Source organism: Passer domesticus, chromosome 18 (genome assembly GCF_036417665.1).
Source record: "Passer domesticus isolate bPasDom1 chromosome 18, bPasDom1.hap1, whole genome shotgun sequence".
NCBI classification, from domain to species: Eukaryota; Metazoa; Chordata; class Aves; order Passeriformes; family Passeridae; genus Passer; species Passer domesticus.
The window spans coordinates 4,456,497-4,473,950 of NC_087491.1; the positions used below are offsets into that span (position 1 = coordinate 4,456,497).

The following is a 17,454-nucleotide window of genomic DNA, read 5'->3' on the forward strand; positions in this document are numbered from 1 at the left end:
CAGGATAAATCCCACCTGCAGTCCCACCTTGCCGTGCCACTCTGCCCAGGAAAGACATGCCCTTATGGAATCCCAGAATCCCAGAATCGGGTTGGAAGGGACCTCAAAGCTCTTTGGATTCCATGGGCAGGGACACCTTCCACAGACCAGGTTGCTCCAAGCCTTTAGCTTGGGTGATTTGCTGGGAGAGATCAGGCTCTGGAATAAACTCTGGGTGGATTTGCTGTGGAATAAATTCCAGGGGGGGTTGATGTGGAATAAATTCCAGGGATGTTTGCTGTGGAATAAACTCTAGGAGGATTTGCTGTGGAATAAATCCCAGGGGAATCTGCTGTGGAATAAACTCCAGGTTGATTTTCAAAGCTCAGTGCAGCTGAAGTCCCTGGAGGGGTGGCTGCTCGGGCTCTGCTGAGGACGGGGCTGAGCAGTGTCCCCCTCTCTGTGCCCTGCAGGGCTCGCAGGGGGCTCGGGGGCTGGCAGGTGCCCCCGGGCTCCGGGGCTACACCGGCCATGAGGGAGCCAGAGGAGTGGTGGGCACCAAGGGCCAGCCAGGCCGGCAGGTAACGCCTCTGCTCCACGGGGACGGGCAGGGCACATCCCTGGGGACAACAGCCCCAGCTGTGCCCTCCTGCCTTCCCCTGGTGCCAGCCTCATGTTTTGTCCCCAAATGAACTCAGGGGGCTCTGGGGCCACCGGGCGAAGCTGGAGTCACGGGGCTGAGTGGCACTGAGGTGAGCAGGCTCTGCCTCATTCCCTGCCCCAGCTTTTCCAGCCTCCCACATCTGTGTTCCTCACAGAGTAACCCAAATATCTGAATAAGCCAAAGTTTTGGATTTGCCTTGAATTCTGTTTTCCTTCTTAGGGCCTGATGGGTGCAAAAGGGGAGCCAGGAGAGCCAGGAAAACCAGGACAAATGGTGAGGAGTGGGATGGAGCCATGGTGGTTCTCCCTGAAGGAGGCTGGGGGATGCTGGCATCTCCTGGATGTGTACAAGTCCAATGCTGGCACCACCTCCTGCTCCTGCTGAACCCTCCCACAGCCCCTTCTGCCCAGCCTGCTCCAGAGAGAGGGAAAATCCCAAAGGGAAGATCCCAGCCTAGAGCATCCTCCTGTGCACACTGGGGCAGGGCAGGGAGGGAAGCCAGGGGGGCATCCCTGGCACAGTGTCCTTACAGGTTTTCCTTCTCCTTCGGGATTTTAGGGGCCTCCTGGACGAGCTGGTCCTAAAGGACAGAAAGGCTGCAAAGGAGATAAGGTACCCCCAAAATCCTCCCCTGGGGATGGCACCTGAGGGGCACTGCCCACTGGGCATGGGGTGGGCAAGGCTGAGCTGCTCAGTCCCGCTGGGGACCTTGGGGAGCAAACTGGGAATTGCCCAGGAGAGCCTGTTTGTCACCACCTGGCAAACACAGGATGCTCTTGGGCTGGTTTTTGGTGAGGGGCTGGCAGATCCTGCCTCCAGCTGGGCTCAGGTGGCCCTGGGGGGCACAGGGGCCTCCCCAGCTCTGGGTGCCCAGCTCCAGAATCCCCCAGTGCCTGCTGGGCTCTGTCCCCATCTCCTCCTCCCCAGCCCTGGGATGTGGCTGAGCTGTTGGAGACCCACATCCCCCCTCTCTTTTTCCCCCAGGGTGACGCGGGGCAGGAAGGGGACAAAGGGGTCCCAGGAGAAGCTGGCAGACGGGTAAGTGGCACTGCTGTCCCCACGAGGGTGGCAGGGAGCTGCTCCTGGAGCCCGTGCAGGCTCTGCAGGGTGGTCCCAGTTTTCTGGAGGCTCAGAATCCCTGGAGAGGGGATCCTGGAGGGACGAGGGGTGCCTGGATCAGTTTGGAGCTACCTTTGAGTCTTTCACCTGTGGTCCCCAGGGCAAGCGAGGCAAGATGGGCCAGCAGCCCCCGCGGGGTCCCTGGGGACACAAGGTAGGTGGCTTTGTCAGCTTCTTGCCCCCCTGGCAGTTTGGGGTGCTCCCACCTGCCTGAGGCCAGGGTTAGAAAAGAGTAAACCATGGTCACTGAGAGCTCTGTCCCCCCAGAGCCCCCCAGCCCCTGTGGGCTGCTCTCCCTGCCCTGCAGCATCACCCTGGGCACAGCCAGGCCTCCTCCCTTTGCATTTCAGGGCTACCCAGGTGACAAAGGACTTCCAGGACCCCAGGGCCCCCAGGGACCCTATGTGAGTATCAGTGTGGGGTTTTGGGTGCTGGCTGCTCCCTGTCTGACCCCACTGTGTGACCTGGCTCTGCAGGGACCCGAAGCAGGGGCCTGTTTAAAATGAGATGAGGGAAGTTTTTAAATGGTTCATCCATCTCCTCCTGTCTTCTCCTCCCAAACTGACATCCCAGGAGGGTGTGTGCAGTCAGACAAATCACACCACTCCCAAAATGTGATTCTGGAGGCCAAATCCTTCTTTTAGGCATATGTCTGATGCCAGGCAGTGCTGAGCACTGGTGGGACTGTGTCCACCTTCCCAGAGAGCTGTCACGGCTGGAGGCACAAACTGCAGCCAGCAAAAAGGACCCAAATATTAATTTTAATTACTAGAAATTTCTTTTTCTCTGCTTAAAATAAAAAGCGCCCAACTTTGGCAACTTCACACAAAAAAAAAAGCTGGATATTCTCAGCCAGCCAAGGCACCTCCAGTGCATTTTTAATGGACTTTGCTGAGGGATCCTGAAAGCAAAAGTCAAAGAAACAATGAGAAAATGCCTCAAAGCTTCTAAAACTGCCTCAAATCCTCAGAATCCTCAGGTGTGGGGAGGGCCCTCCTTGCCAGGGGCTGACAGGAGCAGCTCAGGGTGAGGGAGTTCCATGTTTCTCTCTTAGGGCATCCCGGGGCTGAAGGGCATCAAAGGAGACCCTGGACCGAAAGGACACAAGGTAGGGGACACGTGCCAGGCACAGCAGGGACACTGGGCGCAGGGTGGCATTTAATTTGCTGAATGCCATCCCTTACTCCCCTCTTTTTGAGCCCTGATGGCTGCACCATCCTTCTCTGGGGTTGGCCACCATGTTCCCAGATGCTGAGACATGGAACCTTTAGATTTTCTCCCAAATCCAGGCCTTTTGCAGCTTTTCCATCCTCCTGGAGTTGCAAGCAGCAGTGTGGAGCCTTTTAATTCCTGCTCTCAGCATTGATGCTGATGCACCATGAGCTGAACCTCCCTTGTGCCATTCCTGATGGATTCCCATCCCATTGATCCCATCCCATCCCATCCCATGGATCCCATCCCATCTCAGGCATTGGGGAGCTGCTCAGAGCCTTCAGGAAAATGAAACTTGGGGAATCATTAAAACTTTAAATTAATTGTCAGCCCAGTGAGCAGCTCCTGGGAGAGCAGGCAGAGGGGAGGCTGTGCTGGGATGTTTCCCCTGCTTCTGGCTTCAGCACACCAAGAATCTTCTTTATTCTCTCCAAGTGCTTCCTGGCAACTTCCAAGGTTTTCCTGAGAGATGTTTTAGTCTGGGGTGATCCTTTCATCCCTGCTGCAGTGAATTCTCTGGGACCAAAAGGATGGGTGTTCAGGGTTTTTGCTCCAGAGGTTTTGCAGCCAACCCTAACTGGGAATTTCCTCACCCACACTGGTGTCCCGGGGGTTCTGTCCTTCCCTTTGCCACCAAAGCTCTCCCTGACTCTCTCCTAGGGTGAGAAGGGCAACAAGGGTGACCTGGGCCAGCAAGGGGACGATGGCTTCAAGGTGTGTGACAGGTTTTGCTCTTATCCTTCCCCCTGGTCCCTTGTCACCCTGTGTGACATCCTGCCACGTTTCCAGGGCAAGCCAGGACCCCACGGTCTCCCTGGGAGGCCAGGACCCAAGGGAAAGCAGGTAAGGGCAGGGTGGAGAGGGATGTTAGGGGCTGAAATGAGTGTTTGGGGTGAATTTCTTGTTTTTCCATATAAAATCCACCTGGGGACGGGGCTGGGTTGTAGAGGGATGCCAGGCTGGGGGATGTCCTGTGCACTGCCCTGAGCTCTCTGTTGTCCTTGCAGGGTGACACTGGCCCCCCTGGCCCACAGGGACACCCTGGAATTCCCGGGACACCGGTGAGTGCTTCCCCCTCCCGCAGGTTTGGGGTTCACTCCTCACCCCACGGGGATGCAGCTTTGATCCCACCTGCCTCCCTCTTATCCTGGTCCCGTCCTTCCCTTCCAGGGCTCGTCTGGACCCAAAGTAAGCAGTGGGGAGCAGCTGGAGCGGGATCAGCCCTGCCATGGGATCCCTCCCCTCCTTCCCACTTCCCCCAGGGGTGCAGGGGGCCCGTGGGGGTGCAGCTCAGCACAGCAGCATCTCCCCCCTTGCTTTCCTTCCCTTCTCCACCTCCTCCTTTGGCAGGGGCTGAGAGGCTTCCCGGGCCTGCCAGGCCCCAGGGGCACGCCGGGAATGCCGGTAAGCAGAGCCACAAACCCCCCTCAGCCCAGAATTTGGGTCCCTCACTCCCCTAAACGTGGCAGTGAGGCCCTGCCGTGCCATGCTGTCATTCCATAGGGATGTCCAGCTGCTGGCACTGGTGGAGGAGCTCGCTGAGGAGCTCGTGGGCAGCAGCCAGTGCCACCAGCGCTGTCACTGTCCCCCAGGGTCTGGCTGGCCCCCCTGGTCCCAGCGGGCCTGCGGTGATGCTGTCCCAGGAGGAGCTGCAGGTGAGTGATCCAAAGGGGCTGTCAGGGATGCTGTCCCATGTCCTGCTGCTTCCGAGGTCCCCTGTGCACCAGGACCAAGAAGATCCAGCTACTCCCTGTCCCCCCACACTTGTCCTTGTCCCCTGCATGTGCCATCCCCTTCCTCAACACCTGATGAGGCTCCTGGTGGGGGATCTATGGTCAGCTTGGTGATATCCCCTCCTTTTTGTTTCAGCACCTCATTTATTCCTCCAACCACCTGAACTACACCGTGGTCTGGGCTCTGCTGGACAGCCTGAGCCGGGAGCTCCAAGCCCTCGTGGAGCATCCCAATGGCACCAAAACCAAACCAGCCACCACCTGCAAGGAGCTGCTGCTGGCTCACCCCGGCCTGCCCGACGGTACCAGGGGCATGGGGGCCCCCCTGGGCCTGGCCTGGTTTCCAGAGCCTGTGAAGGGACAGGCAGCTCTTTTAGATAAAGAGGGAATGAGGATTTTGGGGAATGAGGTCAGATGAGCTTCGTGGGCATCCCTGGAGAAATGGGCTGGCAGCCAGGCTGCCAGCTGGGGTGGGATGGCACTGTGTGGCACCCTCCCTGTGCCAAACCTGGGTGCCAGGGCTGTCCTCTCCTCCCTCCAGGGCAATACTACATTGACCCTAACCAGGGCAGCCCCCAGGACGCGCTGAGGGCCTTCTGCAACTTCACAGCCGGGGGGGAGACCTGCATCGCCCCCGTCCACAACCAGGTACGGGGTGGCTTTTATGGGGCAGCTGGGGGACCCCTCAGGGTGGGTGGGGACAAGGGCTGGTCGGCTGGAGAGGACAGGGTGACCAATTCCTTACTGTGGTGACCAGTCCCTTGCTGTGGTGCCCACTGCCCTGGCAGGGAGTGAGGATCCTGGTCACGGTGTGTGCCAGGCTGCAGGGACACACAGGGGCTCTGTTCTGGTTCCTTGTCCTGTCAGTGCCACTATCCCCTGCGGGGACAGCGTGACAATTGTCCCCGATCCCCTCAGGTCCCCATCAAGGCTTGGCTGAGCACCTACAGCTCTGAGAACACCTTTGAGTGGTTCAGCACCCTGCCCGGGGGCTTCCTGGTGAGTGCCCGGCTGGAAGAGCCGCGGGGACACAGAGCTGAGCTCGGGGGTCTCCAAGTGCCACCCTGCAGTGCTGGGACAGCCCCCAGCTCCCCTGGCTGTGCACAGAGGGATGTGACACTCCTTCTGCGAGGAACCCCAGTGCTTAAACCCTGCCGGGGTTGAGCCCTGGGGGAGCACAGCCCCCGCATGCCGGCTCTCCCTCCCTGCAGCTGGAATACGCGGGGGCCAGCGCGGTGCAGCTCCGCTTCCTGCGCCTGCACAGCCACCGCGCCTCGCAGAAGGTCTCCTACTCCTGCAGACCGGCCCCGGAGCGCGGCCAGCCCCAGCCCCGCAAGGAAATCCGCTTCCTGGCCGACTCCCGGGATCACAGCTACGCAGCCAGCCTGCAGGGCTGCCTGGTGAGCCTGGCCCACGCAGCCCTGCTGCCTGCAGAGCCTCCCGAGCTCTGGAGAGTTTGGGATGGAGCGGGGGGATGAGGCTGCACACGCTGGGATGGGGATGGAGAGCGTCCACTCCCCCATTCCAAGGAGCTTCCTGGTCTTGGGATGTGGCAGGGAATGGGGTGGGCCCTGGCAGAGGTCACCACCCTGGCAAAGCCAGGAAGGGCTGGGGATGGACGCTGGCTGAAACAAGGAGCAGCCAAGGGAGCTGCAGGCCCCTGGCTGAGGGGTTTGGTGCCGCTCAGCTGTCCCTGGTGGTCATTTCAGCTGGACAACGAGTCCTCCATCACCGACACCATCTTCCAGTTCAGCACGGAGGAGCTGTGGCTGCTGCCCCTGCGGGACCTGGCCGTGTTCCACAACGGCGACGCCTCGCACCAGTTTGGTTTCACAGTCGGACCAGTTTGCTTCAGCTGAAAGTGGTGCCACCCAAACCGAGCCAGCCGGTTCTGTCCCCACACAAGAGACATCCCGAGGGGGACAGGTGGATGCTGGGGGTGGCACAGGGCTCCCACCTGCTCCACAGTGCTGCTGTGTTTGGAGCTGCATTATGCCCTGGACTCCACTTCCTTCTGCAGTTGAGGAATATTGTTTACAGAAGTCATTTCTCTATAAATTATATATATATATTATATATGTATATATTATATATGAGAAGGTGCTGATTTAATGACTGCTTGGGGGAGGTTTGAGAGTTATAATTGCTGGGAACTGTCTGTAAAGGAAAAAAAAAAAAAACAAGGAGCAAAACTATTGCCAGCTTGGGAAAAGGGGAAGGAAAGGAGCTTTTCTTTTCCAGGGTCAAGTGCACAAATGGTTGGAGCATTGATTGCCCAGGACTGGGCTGGGAAGTGGCCCTGGTGCGCCTGGGAGAGCCCAGTGTGCTGCTGCTCCAGCACCTCCCTCCCAGCCAGGCACCAAGTGCTGCAAAGAGGTGAAAATGTCAATCCCCCCCAAATCCTGCCTCAGTTTTGAGTCTCCATCTCACTGAGAGGGATTTTAGTGGTGTAGAGACAGGCACTGTAGCACTGGGTGCCTATGTGGGCATCTGCACCTGCTGGCACTTGGGGAAACTGAGGCAGGGCCAGCTCAGCACTCCCTGTTCCCAGGTGTAATGGGGATGGTTGGAATGCCCCAGCATGGAGCAATCATCTGTGTGCTTCTAGTCACAGCTGGAAGGAAAAGTTCCCCTTTGTCCTGCCTGTCTGTAGGGAAAATAAAAGCACAGAATCCTAAATGGTTTGGGTTGGAATAGAACTTAAATCCCATCCAGTACCACCCCTGCCATGGCAGGTGTGAAAAACGCCAATCACTTATTTTTGAAATTTAAAAAGTTTAATAGTAATAAAATGGTTATAAAAATAGTAATATAATTGGAGTAAAATTTGAACATTTAAGATTAGGACAATATGAGACAAAGATATACGGCCGTCTGGGTACCTTTTTCTAGGCAACACAAGCCCAAAAAGGACCCCTGTTAACAGAGCATTAACCCTTAAAAACAATCGCCTGTTGCATAGTCATACATCTCATACATGATGCATAAATTCCATTCAAACACAGAATTCTGTCTGGTCATTGTCAACTTCTTCCTCTTAATCCTCATGCCATCTTCCAGTCTGAGCCAGGTGGGAAGAAGTTAATTTTCTGCTGATAAGGGAGCAATAAATTCCCTTTCTCTGAAAGATTTAGGTGTCCTGTGGCTCCTATCTGGTGCAAGTCCTTTCTTAAACAAATATCTTGCATAGCATAGTTTCTATTTTAACGTTATGTTATAACCTAAAACTATATTTAATACGCCACTTAAGAAAACTAATGTAGCATAACTTTCTAGCATAATACAACATTCATTTTAATACTTGCAAAAAAGCCAATCATAAAATACACATTTTTCACAGCAGGGACACCTCCCACTGTGCCAGCCCCGATGTCCAGCCTGGCCTTGGGCACTGCCAGGGATCCAGGGGCAGCCACAGCTGCTCTGGGCACCCTGTGCCAGGGTCACCCACTCTCATAGGGAACAATTCCTAATTCCCAATATCCTCTGGCAGTGGGATCCATTCCCTGTGTCCTGTCCCTCCATGCCTTATCCCCAGTCCCTCTCCAGCTCTCCTGGAGCCCCTTCAGGCCCTGCAGGGGCTCTGAGCTCTCCCTGGAGCCTTCTCCTCTCTAGGCTGAAAATCTTTCAGCACTCTCAGGGGGCTGGGGGGGACCAGCATAAAACCCCTGGGGCGGTTTGTATCAGCCCCGGCACCGGGATGGAGCCAGAGCGAAGGGAAAGCGAAAGCGCAGGGGCCGGGCCGGGCCGCGGGAGGAGGGGACGGGCCCGGGGCCGCCCCGCACTACAGCTCCCGGGGAGCCCCGCGCCACAGGCCGCGACGGGCTGCGACAGCGGCGAGACGGGCTGCGACACCCGTGTGACGGGCTGCGACATCGCCGTGGCAGCGCCGTGACCGCAGCCCCGCGGGGACGGGCCGGGCCCCGCGCCCGCCGCCGCCGCCGCCGCCATGCAGGTGAGCCCCGGAGGGCACGGGCACGGCACCGCCGTACCGGGAGACCTTCCTGGAAATCCCCCTGGAACCCCGCGGTTCCCACCCCCGGAAACGCTTAAATCTGCTCGGAGCTCCGTGATTCCCCTCTGAAGCCCCGTGATTCCCCCCTTGAACCCCTTAAATCCCCCCTGGATCCCCGTGATTCCACCCTGGAATCCCGTGATTCCATCCCCCGAAAACGCTTAAATCTGCTTGGAACCCCGTGATTCCCCTCTGGAACCCCTTAAATCCCTCCTGGATCCCTGTGATTCCCCCCTGGAACCCCGTGAATCCTCCCATGAACCCCATGACTCCACCCTGGAACCCCTTAAATCCCCTTGGAACCCCATGAATCCCCCCTGGAGCCCCGTGATTCCCCCCTTGAACCCCTTAAATCCCCCCTGGATCCCCGTTATTCCACCTTGGAACCCCCTAAATCCCCCCTGGATCCCCGTGAGTCCCCCCTGGAACCCCATTAATCCCCTTTGAAACTCCGTGAGTCCTCTCTAGAGGACTTAAATATTCCTGGAAGCCCGTGATCCCACCCTGGGACCATGCAAATCCCCACCTGGAACCCCATGAATTCCCCTGGATCCCTTTAAACCCCCTCTGGAGCCCTGGGAATACACTCTGCAACCCCTGAAAGCTCCCTGGAACCCATTAATCCCCTCATAACTTCTTAAATCTCCCTGGAATTGTCCAGGGTCGGGTTGGACGGGGCTTGGAGCAGCCTGGGGTGGTGGAAGGTGTCCATGGCAGGAGCTGGGACAAGATGAGCTTTAGGATCCCTTCCAACCCAAACCATTCCATGGTTCTGTTTGATGTTTAGGGCTCCCAGCCCCCTGAAGCAGCAAGGCCTGGAGGGTGGCACAGTCCCAAGGAGGATCCCAGTTTGGGGACACCCCCGTGAGCAGCGTGTCCCCAGAGTGGGCTCGGGGTGCTGCAGGAAGGCAGCTTTATCCCAAACTGTGGGATCACACATCCCAGTTAGGCTGGAGCAGCAGGCTGGGATGCAGCCTGGCACTGCTCTGTGCAGGCACCACTGGTTTGGCTAGAACAACCCCAAAAGTGCAGCAGATCCTGCCCTAAATGCACCCTGAGCACAGATTTCCCAACAGCATTTTTTCCCCGGTGTGAATTCCTGCGGGGGAGGAGCTGGGCGCAGCCTCACCTGGGAGCCTGCTCAATCCAATCCCTCCTGCGGGGGCAGGTGGGGGAGGACAGGATCCCCTCCCTCAGCCTGGGACATCTCCCTGCCAGCAGTGGGAAGAATGCAGGGATTGTTAGGATTTTTCCCTCTTGACCTTCACCCACCAAGAAATCTCTCTGTGGAATCGCTGTTGGTCCAAGGAGCATCATTTTGGGGTCACACCCACTCTGGGCACCCAAAAATGTGTGGCTCCATCCCAGGCTGGGGCAGCAAAGGGATTTCTGGATCTCTGGAACAGGCTGCCCAGGGAAGGGGTGGAATCACCATGCCTGGAATTGTTTAAAAATCATAGAGAGGTGGCACTTAGGGACGGGGTTTAGTGGAGGCCTTGGCATGTTTGGATTTCAGGATCTTAGAGAGTTTTTCCAAAGTTAATGACTCTGATTCTGCCCATCCCTAAAACTGTCACCTGCTCCTTCCACCACCTGTGGGTGAAGCCTGTGAAGGAGAAATAGCTTCATTTAAAGGCTAATTATGATTAATCTGTGGCCAAAGGAGGCTTAAAAGGGTGAGCCAATTACATGTGCTAATGTGCTGTGGGTGAGGAGGGCCGAGGGCTGTAACTGGAGCTGGGCTGTGCCCTGAACACCCACGGGATACTGGATGGTATTTCTGGCCCAGGCTGGTCCTGGTCCTGCCAGTCACCTTTGCTGGTGCTGGAAAAGGCAGGAAAGAGCAGCCAAACACGGATCTGTGCAGGAGAGGAGCAGCTGTGAGCTCCACAAACACCTCCTAGGGAGATTCATCAAAGGGAACATGAAAAACCCAGCAAAATTCCACCTTTTGAGCAAGATGTGTCAGCTGGCTGTGAGCTCTGCAGCTGATGTTACACAAGAGCAATTCCTGCTCCTCCTGTTTCAGCAGGGTGAAGGAGAGGGGTGGTGGCTTTGCAGGTCCTGGTAGTGTTGGGATTGATGCTCCTCTGGACCTGGTCCCCATCGCTGGGTGGTCACTCTTGTGGCTCTGGGTGCCTTGGTGGATGAGTTTTTGGCTGTTCTGGCAGTGCAGGAAGTTTCTCTGCCCTGGGAGGCAGAGGGGAGCAGAGGCTCTGCCCACCAGCTTCCCCTCAGCCTGCACCTGTCCCCAGGGGCCTTCCCTCCTCAAATCCACGTGGATCTCTCTTTGTCACAGGGGTAAACTGGCTTTTTGTCACAGCCCAGACACAGAGTTGCTGCTGGGGGTGCAAATTGTCCTGCTGGAGCTCACAGGGAGTTCAGCCCAGTCAGCGTGACTGTGAATTGTCTCTGCAAGTTCCTCTTCCCGTTTCAGAACTGGGGAAAAACTTGCACCATTTGGTGAATCCCCAGATGAGCATCCCAGGGTGGGGGTGCAGGGACCTGCTGACAGTGACAGGGCACCCATCACCCCGAGGGGCTCCTGCACTGCCCTTCCCTGGCCTCTTTTCCAGATGACCTTCTACTTCTCGGACACAGCAGTGCTGCTCTTCGACTTCTGGAATGTCCACAGCCCCACAGGTAGGCAGCCAGCACTGGGCCATCCATCCATCCATCCATCCATCCATCCATCCATCCATCCATCCATCCATCCATCCATCCATCCATCCATCCCTGTCCTTCCATCCCCTCACTGCAGAGCTGTGGGCTCCTGGAGCAGTTTTTGGCAGGACCTGGCCCTCCCTGCTGAGCTGTGCTGTGCCCTGGGCATTCCCCAGGCAGGGGTTGATTCTCCCAAGCCAAGAGCAGCAGGAAGGGGCTGTGTGAAGTCCCCCCTCAGCCTTCCAACCCCCCCAGATCACTCAGGAATGGCTCAGCTTCCCACTTTCGCAATTTTCTTTCTGTTTTTGTTTATTTTCCCAACATCATATTTTAACTCCCATGTTTTTTGTGGACTCGATACAAAGCTGTGTGTTTGTTTCACAGCAGCTCTCTATGACAAGAGGGCACAGCCTTAAGCTGAGCCAGGAGAAGTTTAGGCTGGACATTAGGAAAACTTTCTTCACTGGAAGGGGCTGCCCAGGGAGGTGGTGGAGTCACTGTTCTTGGGGGTGTTTAAGGAGGGACTGGATGGGACACTCAGTGCCATGGTCTGAGTGACAAGGTGCTGTTGGATGAGATCACAGGTTGGACTCAATGATCTCAGAGGGCTTTTCTTACCTAGTTGTGCGAGTTAAAAAGCTGAATAACCATTTCCTGACATTGACCAACCCTGCTGCCCAGCCCCAGCCCCAGGAGCCCCCCACGGATATTCCCAAACCCCCCATGGCGGGCCCTGCTGTGGCCCCGTCACCCCGCCAGGCTGTCCCCGTGCTTGGGCAGTGTCGGGGTGTCTCTCCCGCAGGGATGGTGCTCTCGGTGCTGGTGATCCTGCTGCTGTCCGTGCTCTACGAGGCCGTGAAGATGGGCAAGGCCGTGCTGCTGCGGCGGGCGCTGCTGGCCCTGCCCCGCAGCCTCAGCCAGGAGGCCCTGACCCAGCCACAGGAGGGGGACAGCGACCCCGCGCAGGGCAGGTACCACAGGGACCCCCGCACCCCCCTGGGGCTCAGCGATGGCTCTGCGGGCCCCTGGCCAGCACAGGGGGGAGAAGGGCTGCGAGGAGGAGCTGTCGGCTGCCAGGGAAGGGGGGTGTGTGCAGCCTGGGGAGGTGGCTCCAGAGGCAGCCCAGCCCCTCCTGATCCTCTGGGAAGTGTCCAGGGTGGTGCCTAGAGGCTCGTGTTCCCCTCCAGGAGCTGCTGTGCAGGGTGCAGGAGGGTCCTGCTGGTTTGGGGGTGGGCACAAGCAGCAACTCAGTCCCCACAAGCCTGGCCCTGGCAGTTTTTCCTTTGGGGCCAAGCCCTGGGTTTTTGCTCTTGTATTCAATCCCAGATCATTCCTGAGGCTGCTCTTACTGCCAGCCTCATTGATTTTGGAGCAGGATTTCCCCCTGAGCTGCTGTTTGTAGCCCCCACCCCTCTCCCTGCTGCCCAAATCCCCCTCTGGCCTCTCCAGGCTCCCGGTGGGAGGCGATTCCAGCTGTCCCAGCCCCTCATTGATGGCATTTCCCCTCTCCTTCCCAGGTGGTTCTGGTTCCACGTGGCCCAGACGCTGTTCCACGTGGTGCAGGTGGTGCTGGGCTATATGGTGATGCTGGCTGTCATGTCCTACAACGCCTGGATCTTCCTGGGGGCCATCGCAGGCTCCACCCTGGGCTACTTCATGGTGTACCCCCTGCTGGGCCGGGGCTAGAGCCCCCCGAGGTGGTGGCACGCGTGTCCCACCTCCTGCTCCTTCGTCTGGAATAGCTGCTGTCACTTTTGCTGGGTCTGTCTCTGTCCCTGTGCTCTGTGGGACACAGACCCCCAAGGACTTGCTGGTGGCCCTCGGGGCTGGCCCCGCTCTGGGGACAGGGAGCCCCATGGCCAGCACTCACCACGCTGCCACTGGCCTTGGCTGGTGGCTGTCCCCCGGCTCTCAGGGACCTTTGTCTGGGTGGTGACAGTGGGGGAGTGCTGGAATTTTCTCCTCTTCCCTGCTTTTTGAGGAGGTTCATCCTGGCTGGAACGGGAACGATCCGGTGACTGCTGGGGACAGGGACCCTCCTGCCCAGAGCTGCCCTGCACCAAGCCCCTCTTCACACAGTGCCTTTGGGGACACTGGGGGTCCTGCCACCCCCACCCCGCTCCTGCTCTTCAGGGATGGGGCTGGAGCAGCCCCTGAGCCGCTGGTGTGGCTGTGCCAGGGGGGAAATGCTGCTCCAGGTGCCTCTTGCTGCTTCCTCAGGACACCCCTTTGAATAAAATCATCTCAGCTCCACTCCTGCTTTGTGTCACTGCTGGGTGGGCTCAGGATGTGACACCCCTGGGTCACAGTGGGACCGGGGATCCCCAGCCCTACCCAGGGAAGTACTTCAGGAATAAGGAGAGTCTCCTCTGGCTTTAAATAAAGCTTTTCCATTTTATTAATTATAAGCATATCTTTAAACATTTGTATAACTTTCTTAATAAAATATCCTGGAAGAGACAGGTTTGAAGTTCACAGAGAAAGGCACTTTGAGGGGGGCCTCCCAAGGCACTTTGGGGGCCCCCCTGAGTCGGTTAGTCTGGGCACCCCCCTTCTGAGGCAGGAACGGTGGCACCTGGGCACAGGTGGGTGTCAGGGTGCTGGTCCCTGCTCCAGGTGTCACACCCAGGGGTCCTGCAGACCCCCAGCACCTCCAGGGCTTTTGGCATCACCGTGTGGGGGCTGCAGCAGTTCTGTCCCCATGACACACGGGGGGGTCAGCAAACCCCTGCTCTTTGCTCAGCCATCACAGCAGATGCCAAAATCTGCAAAGCTGGAGAAACCATCCATGGAAGGTGCTGAGGAGATCTGGAGGGCAAGGGCTGGGATCTCTCCAGTGCACAGTGAGCTGAGCCTAGAATTATCCCTGTCCTGCCAGGCACAGCTGGGACACGGTGTGAGTGCCACCTTCCCCCAGAGACTGAACTCTGAACTTAAAATAGCTCCTAGATAGCTCCTAGGGGTGGGGATGGCTGGGGGTGGGTGCTGGGTGCTGTGAGCCTAGCCTGGGTACTGGGAGCCCAGCCTGGATGCTCTGAGCCCAGCCTACCACAGCCCATGGCTGTCCCAGCGCTCTCCCCCTCAGCAGTGTCTCAAGCCCCCCCAGCATTGCTGTCCCTGTCGTGTCCCTGTTTGCCATCATCCCCTGCAGCCCCTGCTCCCACTGGCCCTCCTGGAGCTGGCCAGGTGGGGACGGCAGTGGGCAGGCTCCCAGGCAACCCCCGGGTGGGTGGCACAGGGCAGGCTCCCAGGAAACCCCCGGGTGGGTGGCAGAGGGCAGGGTCCCAGGAAACCCCCGGGTGGGTGGCAGAGGGCAGGCTCTCAGGAAACACCCCAGACTGGGGCAGGGACAACCCTGGGGACAGCCAGGCGTGTCCCACACACCCACCCTCAGCAGGGCTAGTGCCAGCCCCCCCAGCAGCCCCAGGCACTGGCGTGGGGGGCAGATAAAGCTCTTCAGTAAAGCATCTCCTCAGTAGGAAAGAAAATAAGGCAGAAGAAGGACAGAGCAGAGTGCAGGGGACGCCCCACGGCAGGCTGGGGCCACCCCAGTCTGACCCGGCGGGGGCTGTGGCTGTGGCAGCCCCCTGGCAGGGGACCCCCGTTAGGCAGTAAGGTCTCGGTGTCCCCATCCCCTCCCTCTCCCACAGTGCTGCTCTCCATCCCGGGGGTCCTATCCCCTCCCCCAGCCCCAGTGTCACCGGGGCCAGTCCGTGGCGGGGGCTGGGGCTAGAACTCAGTCTGCACCCCCTCACCGCTCTCTGTGGTGCCCCTGGGCTGCGGGGGGCTGGCCCCGTGCTCGCCCGTCTCCTTGTCACTGCGCTGGTGACACGCTGCCGATGGGCTCTGGGCTCCGGGTGGCGCTGCTGTGCCACGGGGCACCTGCGCCTCTGCTGGGACACGGGCTCGGGGGCTGGCCGGTGCTGCTGAGCCGTGGGGCACGCTGGACACTGATGGGTCAGCTCTGGGCACCGGGGACGCTGGCACGGATGATCTTGGTGTGACGTGTGGCACCTCAGCCTCTGATGGGACATCAGCTCTGGGCACAGGAGATGCTGGCACGGATGATCTTGGTGTGACATGTGGCACCTCAGCCCCTGATGGGACATCAGCTCCAGACACAGGGGAAGCTGGTACAGATGATCTTGGTGTGGCATGGGGCACCTCAGGCTCTGATGGGACATCAGCTCTGGGCACAGGTGATGCTGGTGCAGGACGTTGTTTCCCAGTCCCTGATGGGACCTCAGCTCCAGAGACAGGTGACAATGCTGGTGTGGCACACTGTCCCCCTGATGACACCTCAGCTACAGGCACAGGCGGTGCTGGTGCAGCCCGGCGTGTCCCTGTCCCTGATGGGACCTCAGCTCCAGGGACAGGTGACGATGCCGGTGTGCCACGTTCCCTCCCAGTCCCTGATGGGACCTCAGCTCCAGGGACAGGTGATGATGCCGGTGTGCCACGTTCCCTCCCAGTCCCTGATGGGACCTCAGCTCCGGGTGCTGGTGATGCCGCTGTGGCACAGTGCACGCCGTCCCCATCACGGGCTGGCCCTCGCTGTGTGACACCCCCTGGGGCAGCCCCTGCCAGCAGCACGCCCTCCTCGCTGGCACCGCTGCCATCGGTGCCGTTCATCAGCCGCGGCTCCGCCCCGGTGCCATCCCCGGGGCTCTCCTGTGCCAGCGCCTCCCGGATCTCCTTCACCGCATCCGGGGGGCTCGGGGGCAGCCCGGGGTGTGCCTCCTCTGGCTCCCGTGCCTCGGGGGAGCCGGGCTGCAGCAGCGCCTCGGCCCCGTAGGGCAGGGCCCCCTCGTCGTCCTGGATGACCGACACCACCTGCTTGGCCCTGCGGCGCCGCTCAGCCGCCGGCTCGGCCTCGGGCTGCCCGCTGCACTCCTCGCTCCAGTCGATGGGCAGCCCCTCTCCCAGCAGGTGCAGGTTGGGATCGCTGTTGTGCATCACCATGCTGTCCCTGTACAGGTTGTGCTTCCGCTGCACGGCCGCCTCCTTCACAGCTGGGGACAGGGAGGGACAGCTCAGGGGGGCTGCGGGCACTGCAGGGCTGGGGCACCTTGCCCAGACCTCCCCGTGGGTGATGGCACAGGTGGCTGGAGCTGGGCAGGGTGGGCAGCATCCCACCCACTGCTCAGCCCTGCCAGGGGGGAAGCCAGGCGGGAAAGCTGCTTCTAGGGCAGCCCCCAGCCCCTGCACAGGGTCACCCCTCTTTATAGGGTCCCCAAAGCCCTGTATGAGGTCATTCCACCTCATACAGCCCTGACCTGATCCCCTGAATTGAATCACGACTCCTCAGGGACCCCCCAGCACCCTGCACAGGGTCACCCCTCTTTATAGACACCCTATCTGGGGTCACTCCTTCTTACAGAGTCCCCAGCACCCTGCATGGAGTCACTCATCCAGCCCTGAGCTGATCTCCTGGATAGGATCACCCCTCCTCAGGGACCCCCCAGAGGGTCACATAGAGGGTCTCCTCATACAGAGTCCCCAGCACTCTGCATGGGGTCACCCCTCCTTACACAGCCCCCAGCACCCCACATGTGGTCACCCCCTCCTCATACAGCCCCCAGCTGGCTCTGGCATTGTCCCAGCCCCTGTCATAGGGTGTCCCCAAAATCCTGTACAGCCCCCAAAATCCTGCAGAGGGTCACCCCCTTCTCACAAAGCCCCCAGCCCCCTGCAGAGGTCACCCCTCCTCACCAGGTGCCACAGGTCCCTACCTTGCATGATGTCTTTCATGACCGACTGCAGCACCACCTCCTCGTAGGTGTTCTCCACCAGGATGAAGCTGGCAAAGTCCTCGAAGATCAGCTCCTGAAACTTGGCTAATTCCTGCCAGGGGAGAGGTGGCTCAGCCCAGCAGTTTGGGGGGAATGGATGCTCCAGCCCCTCACCCCAAACTTTCCCCTCTTACCCCCTTGCAGGTGGGTGCCAGCTTCTTCAGCAGGAAGGGGATGGTGATCTGCAGCAGGGCCTCCCTGAAGAACTTCTTCCTCACAGTGCTGCTGTCATAGTCGAATTTCTGCAGGATGAGAGGGTGCCCCGGGTCACCCAGG

The 17,454-nt window shown here is 59.1% G+C and overlaps 3 protein-coding genes across 8 annotated transcripts in view; 2 read left to right on the forward strand and 1 right to left on the reverse strand.

Annotated features, from left to right (window-relative positions):
• LOC135283180 (collagen alpha-1(I) chain-like) overlaps positions 1 to 7,738 on the forward strand; it is an 81,805-nt gene extending 74,067 nt beyond the window's left edge. For all 3 annotated transcript variants that reach the window (XM_064393707.1, XM_064393709.1, XM_064393708.1), the window contains 19 exons: positions 453 to 560; positions 678 to 731; positions 863 to 916; positions 1,202 to 1,255; positions 1,628 to 1,681; positions 1,863 to 1,916; positions 2,113 to 2,166; positions 2,817 to 2,870; positions 3,635 to 3,688; positions 3,764 to 3,817; positions 3,982 to 4,035; positions 4,145 to 4,162; positions 4,325 to 4,378; positions 4,567 to 4,629; positions 4,844 to 5,009; positions 5,249 to 5,355; positions 5,626 to 5,706; positions 5,919 to 6,107; positions 6,417 to 7,738. In XM_064393707.1, coding sequence (XP_064249777.1) covers positions 453 to 560; positions 678 to 731; positions 863 to 916; positions 1,202 to 1,255; positions 1,628 to 1,681; positions 1,863 to 1,916; positions 2,113 to 2,166; positions 2,817 to 2,870; positions 3,635 to 3,688; positions 3,764 to 3,817; positions 3,982 to 4,035; positions 4,145 to 4,162; positions 4,325 to 4,378; positions 4,567 to 4,629; positions 4,844 to 5,009; positions 5,249 to 5,355; positions 5,626 to 5,706; positions 5,919 to 6,107; positions 6,417 to 6,566 — 1,476 coding nt within the window. In that variant the 3' untranslated portion in view covers positions 6,567 to 7,738. The remainder of the gene's footprint in view (positions 1 to 452; positions 561 to 677; positions 732 to 862; positions 917 to 1,201; positions 1,256 to 1,627; positions 1,682 to 1,862; positions 1,917 to 2,112; positions 2,167 to 2,816; positions 2,871 to 3,634; positions 3,689 to 3,763; positions 3,818 to 3,981; positions 4,036 to 4,144; positions 4,163 to 4,324; positions 4,379 to 4,566; positions 4,630 to 4,843; positions 5,010 to 5,248; positions 5,356 to 5,625; positions 5,707 to 5,918; positions 6,108 to 6,416) is intronic.
• Positions 7,739 to 8,320: 582 nt separating this feature from the next.
• On the forward strand, positions 8,321 to 13,794 carry SLC31A2 (solute carrier family 31 member 2). Of its 3 annotated transcripts, none has more exons than XM_064393438.1 (4): positions 8,321 to 8,662; positions 11,299 to 11,365; positions 12,189 to 12,357; positions 12,904 to 13,794. In XM_064393438.1, exons 1-4 carry the CDS (start codon positions 8,657 to 8,659, stop codon positions 13,070 to 13,072), a joined length of 411 nt encoding a protein of 136 aa, XP_064249508.1. In that variant the 5' UTR covers positions 8,321 to 8,656; the 3' UTR covers positions 13,073 to 13,794. The 3 variants fall into 3 exon arrangements, with proteins under 3 accessions (XP_064249508.1, XP_064249507.1, XP_064249509.1); XM_064393437.1 differs by lacking the exon at positions 8,321 to 8,662 and adding an exon at positions 8,674 to 10,697; XM_064393439.1 differs by lacking the exon at positions 8,321 to 8,662 and adding an exon at positions 8,676 to 10,398.
• Positions 13,761 to 17,454, reverse strand: part of NIBAN2 (niban apoptosis regulator 2) — a 31,553-nt gene continuing 27,859 nt past the window's right edge. For both annotated transcript variants that reach the window (XM_064393435.1, XM_064393436.1), the window contains exons 12-14: positions 17,313 to 17,420; positions 17,119 to 17,230; positions 13,761 to 16,398 (exon numbers count right to left, since the gene is read on the reverse strand). In XM_064393435.1, the coding sequence (XP_064249505.1) occupies positions 15,116 to 16,398; positions 17,119 to 17,230; positions 17,313 to 17,420 (1,503 nt within the window). In that variant the 3' untranslated portion in view covers positions 13,761 to 15,115. The remainder of the gene's footprint in view (positions 16,399 to 17,118; positions 17,231 to 17,312; positions 17,421 to 17,454) is intronic.

What these genes read in the sequence shown, in the direction of transcription:
- SLC31A2 (XM_064393437.1), top strand. Translation starts at nt 10,494, where the DNA reads ATGGTATTTCTGGCCCAGGCTGGTCCTGGTCCTGCCAGTCACCTTTGC. An exon ending in GCAAGATGTGTCAGCTGGCT is followed by an intron (nt 10,698 to 11,298) that starts GTGAGCTCTGCA and finishes CCTCTTTTCCAG; the next exon opens with ATGACCTTCTACTTCTCGGA. An exon ending in AGCGACCCCGCGCAGGGCAG is followed by an intron (nt 12,358 to 12,903) that starts GTACCACAGGGA and finishes TCTCCTTCCCAG; the next exon opens with GTGGTTCTGGTTCCACGTGG.